The 5,016-nt window shown below is 40.6% G+C and overlaps 1 protein-coding gene across 6 annotated transcripts in view; it reads left to right on the top strand.

The window, feature by feature from the left end:
- Positions 1-3,583: 3,583 nt before the first annotated feature.
- taf15 (TAF15 RNA polymerase II, TATA box binding protein (TBP)-associated factor) overlaps positions 3,584-5,016 on the top strand; it is a 14,475-nt gene continuing 13,042 nt past the window's right edge. For 4 of the 6 annotated variants that reach the window (XM_016538331.1, XM_016538330.1, XM_016538329.1 and 1 more), the window contains exons 1-5: positions 3,587-3,730; positions 4,139-4,172; positions 4,351-4,393; positions 4,480-4,540; positions 4,617-4,707. In XM_016538331.1, the coding sequence (XP_016393817.1) occupies positions 3,721-3,730; positions 4,139-4,172; positions 4,351-4,393; positions 4,480-4,540; positions 4,617-4,707 (239 nt within the window). In that variant the 5' untranslated portion in view covers positions 3,587-3,720. Of the gene's footprint in view, positions 3,731-4,138; positions 4,173-4,350; positions 4,394-4,479; positions 4,541-4,616; positions 4,708-5,016 lie in introns of all 6 variants that reach the window. The other 2 variants (XM_016538332.1, XM_016538328.1) reach the window with 2 other exon arrangements.

Genomic DNA, 5,016 nt, shown 5'->3' with positions numbered 1-5,016 from the left:
CATTAATAAGAGCGTAGTCAAACAGGCGTGGTCAACAACAGCAAACAGCGATGGCAGTGGCAAGGCAAAAGAGTAATCCAGATAATCAGGCAATGGTCAGGGCAGGCAGCAAAACAATCATAAACAAGAAAACAGTCCAGGGATCAAAACACGAAGGCAAGGAAACAAAGAAACGGCAACTTAGAAACCACGGAAGAGCTATACAACATTCAATCGCCAGCGATGACAGAGAGTGTGTGTGCTATTCTTATAGTCCTACTAATGTGAGACAGCTGTGAACTGATGATGAGATCTGATGAGAGACAGGTGATGCACTTGATGAGTCAGGGCAAAGGATTATGGGAAATGGAGTCCTGAGTGAATGGCAAGGTACAGAATGGAGTGCCCTCTAGAGAAGCTCATGGGCACTCCAGCTGGAGATCATGACACGTTCGCTTTTCGCCAGGAATATAGCCATTTCCACGGTAACCGCAGTAAACAAAGCAGCGCAGTACCTGATTTTGCAACTTGCAGCGCTCATATTTAACCAATTAAACCATAGCCTTTTGAAGTGTAAGCTATATCTCAATTTGCATGTATATTTTTTATTTCACCGGAGCACCACCTGAGTCTTCTCCTCCCGTCCCATTTCTACCAGTGATCCTTTCCTTCCCGCGGTACTCATCGCTGTTGTAGGTTGTCAAGTTGAGGGGACAAATGGGTTGAAATTTGTATGCGTCGATTGTGTGAGAAGGATGCGTTTCATACAAGATCTGGCAACTGGGCAACCTTGGGATTTGTTGACGTGATTATTCATGTAATGAGGTTTGGGCCGTACAAATTACGGGAGTTTTACCGGAGGCGAATGTAGCAAACATATAAAATGCGCCCAGTGGGATTTTTTTTACAGAAAGATTAAAAATACGGGAAAATATTTCAACGAGATGATAGCGGGATATAATGGACAAATACGGGAGAATCCCGGGAAAACAGGAAGGTTGACGGGTATGGGTTAATCAGGCCAATAAGAGGCTATTAATGAACTCTTCCGTTGTACTAAACAAATGCGTCATTGAAATTGTCTACAACTAATTTATAAAAAGATCAGATAAAAACCATACTGGTTATTTGGTTTACGGAGATCGCCTTCTAACAGTGACCCAAATACGGGTTATGCACAACAGACTTCCGGTTGAAGCGTTTTGCATATGCTTCATAAATATGGCTGCGTCCGAAAGCCTATAGGCTTGCTGCCGTATGAGGCAATGACTTTGCAGGCAGCGTTTTTGCACGAAGGCACCTCGTGAAACTGATTTCGGACAGGCTTCTGAGGCAGCGTAACGGTTTAATGATCTACAACAAAATAGGTCGAGTTTTGATGATAACTAAATTCATATTTAATTACTATAATACTGATTTCGCGCTAGAAATAACATCAAAAGTGCAAAAAGTTAGTCAGAAATATACATTTACACACAAACTGACCACCAAACGCAACTTTCAGACGCCATCTTTATTTTTTTTTAGCTCAACCGTCACGGAATGGAACGCACAGGATTGTGGGATATCAAAGGCAGCGAAGGATACATCTATGCTGCCTTCAAAAACCGATCAGAAGAAGGTACCTCCGGAGACGGGAAGTAAAGCAGAATTTGGATGCCTTCCTGCCTCCGAAGGCAGCATTTTAGAGCTTTCGGACGCAGCCTATGAAGCTGTTTTACTCAAGATGCCTTCAAAGTAGATACAAAGATGATCAGCCTGTTACAGTGGGACTAAAACAACATGCGCAGTTGAGTAAGAAACCCTAAATGAGTCTGAAACTGCTCTTCTTACATCCAGCATTTATTTTTCTCTTCTGTTAACTCACCTTACATTTACATTTACATTTAGACATTTAGCAGACGCTTTTATCCAAAGCGACTTACAATTGGGGGATACATAAAGCGATTATTCTTAAAAGAGGCAAACAGATACAGGAAGTGCTTGTAATACCAAGTTTTTAGACATTATTCAAATAAGTACACGCTAGAAAGAGAAGGAATAGATAAAGATTAAAAGATAAAGATAATTATTTTTTTTTTTTTATGATGATGAAGTCAAGTAGCTTCGAAAGAGATGAGTTTTCAGCTGTCGCTTGAAAATGGTCAGGGATTCAGCATTCCGGATAGGGGTGGGGAGATCGTTCCACCAGCCAGGAACGGTGAACGAGAATGTTCTGGAAAGTGATTTTGAGCCTCTCTGTGGCTCAAAAAGGTCTGTGACATTATGAGTCTCCACAGCCCCTTTCAGCTTCTGAAGCTCTTTCTCTCTTCTCTGCTGGACATTTCTCTGTGTGTCTTCCAACTGTTTCTGGTGAGCAAATGAGGATTACTTGTCCGATCATAACAAACCATACATCAATGGAACGCTTATTTATTCAGCTTTTAGATGATGTATAAATCTCAATTAAAAAAAATTGACCCTTACGACTGGTTTTGTGGTGCAGGGTCACATATAGAGTAGCATAGGGCAGCTTTGATTCTATTATAGATGATCCTGTATCATCGAGGTTTGTTATGTAGCCTGCTCGAGGTTCCATGTCACATTGTGGCTCTTCATTTAAATATGTTTTTTTTTCTGAGTAAGTGGTGCTGAAGTTTAATACACATGATTTGCACACATTATAAGCAAAAAAAAAAAAAAAAACATGATCTAACCCCCCAAAAAAACTGAGCCGGCTCTGTAAAACAAAACAAAACAAAACAACCCCATCGGCGCATGACGTCATAATCTGTCGCTATGGAAACAAAGACGCTAAATCGCAATCAGTAGCAAACAAATGAGCTTCTCTGCTGTCTGTGAAACTGATTTGTATATTAGTATATTTGATATCAGTATTCTTCACACTGCAAACTCCATATGTTTATTCAGTTATGTATAAGTAAAAACGAGATAACCCCCTATTGATATCAAACGCGACGCTGCATTTTACCATTATGACCGATGGTGTATTTCACGGGGACCCCGGCTGTGTGTGTGATATTAATCTGTCGCTATGGAAACAAAGACGCTAAATCGCAATCAGTAGCAAACAAATGAGCTTCTCTGCTGTCTGTGAAACTGATTTGTATATTAGTATATTTGATATCAGTATTCTTCACACTGCAAACTCCATATGTTTATTCAGTTATGTATAAGTAAAAACGGGATAAACCCCCTATTGATATCAAACGCGAAGCTGCATTTTACCATTATGACCGATGGTGTATTTCACGGGGACCCCTGCTGTGTGTGTGATATTGGCACTGATCTATATAATGTTCTCTATTCGTGATCAGAGGAAAATAGCGAAATGTGAATAACGTGAAAACTAAAGAAAGCGGGCGCCATCGTGTCGTGACGTCACAAAGCTACTGTGGCGGTCACGTGACAGAAAAGGCGCTAAGTTGATACCACTTTCTAACAGACAGGGGTCTTCGTGCAAACACATTTTGACAAAATAGATCTCATTTCATTACGCTTCGCGTTTTCTCTATTATTAGTTCCTCCATAGATTATGCGTGATAAACTTTGCTGCTCTATTTATTTTGTTACATCCGCCAGATAAACGGAGGCATCCTCGCGCTCTCGCTAAGTAGACGGTACCGTCCGGCCTCGGGTCAAAGTTCATAAGAAGTGTGCAGTGCATGTTCCGCTCGTGCCGGGTTTTTAATTTGTTTATTTTGGAACAGGTGGTCATTTCGTTTTATTTCCGTCAGAAAGATGGCTTCAGGTAAAGATATGTGATCTATTGTAGCCCATCACGCAGTAATTGTTCGTTATTCGTTCTGTTCAGTTTGAAAGTTGATTAGCGCAACGCGCTTAGCATTAACGTTAGCGGCTAAACTGACGACGCGGGGTTTTCCAGGGTTTGAATATAAAACCACACTCACGACAGAAGAACAACAACATAAGGCTGTTAAATTATGTTTAATTGTGTTTAATTATTTAAAACGAGCTGTTTGGATATGTAAATCTACTGGGGATGAGCGTTTAGCGACCGTGTTCATAGTATGGCGTGGTGTGATTGTTAGCTTAGCATTACTGCTGATTACAAACGCGTTTCATCGTCGCTTTTAAAACGTTGCTGTGCTGTTTACACTTCATATATTCTGACTAAATTGTTTATTTCTGTTCGCAGATTCAGGCTACGGCCAGCCTGGCGCTCAACAAAGGTAAGCGACCAATTATAATCTATATACGTTACGTAATAAATAATGGATGTAAATATCTATTACTATGTTAACATCCTGGTACAAAAATGCAGTACCACTTTTTTTTTTGGTGTGCAATTTTAGCCCATTAATTTGTTTCAAGATGTCATTTTTCTACCTCCTTTTTTTAATTGTGCAGCTATGGCTCTTTAGCTGGATCCCAGGGCTATCAAGCTGGACAGGTGATGCTTTATTATATTACTGTTGTTAATGTGCATCATTATAGTGTTGGTTGTCTTTTTTTAGTGCTGATTCTTTTTCTCTCCAGCAGGGTAATGGCAGCAGCTCTTACAGTGGACAGAGTTACGCTGGTTATGGACAGACTGGAGGTATGTGTTTGATAAATGATTTAATGAATGTGTCTGTTAATGATGGGTGCTGTGTAACTGGTGTGTTCTCCTGAAGGAGAGAGTTACAGCCAGTCGTCTCAGGGCTACGGTCAGCAGCAGCAGGGCATTGACAGCTACGGACAGCAGGCGTCCGAATCCTCGTCCAGGTAAGAGATTTGACTCTTAAATAGGGATGGGCGTATCGATCCGAAGTATCGATATATCGACACTGACGGAAGTATCGATACTCAAACAAAAAATATCGATACTAAGGTGCGCTTTATTTACCAGTGGTTTTGTTTAACAAAAAAAATAATAATAATAATGCGTACAATATGCATTGAATTGGACGAATAACCTTTGTTAGCGAGTAATTGTGTAGGACAGAACTATGTTCTTGCTCATCTGAACACACGCAAATGTTGCAAGACAGAACCAATCCATCACAGAGAGCGTTCACTCACTTCTGACAGTGC

The sequence above is a fragment of the Sinocyclocheilus rhinocerous genome, unplaced genomic scaffold, assembly GCF_001515625.1.
Source record: "Sinocyclocheilus rhinocerous isolate Xijiao unplaced genomic scaffold, SAMN03320098_v1.1 scaffold3231, whole genome shotgun sequence".
In the NCBI taxonomy this organism is placed as follows: Eukaryota; Metazoa; Chordata; class Actinopteri; order Cypriniformes; family Cyprinidae; genus Sinocyclocheilus; species Sinocyclocheilus rhinocerous.
The sequence above is the reverse complement of the archived record's forward strand: the minus strand, read 5'-3'. Positions and strand labels throughout refer to the sequence as shown.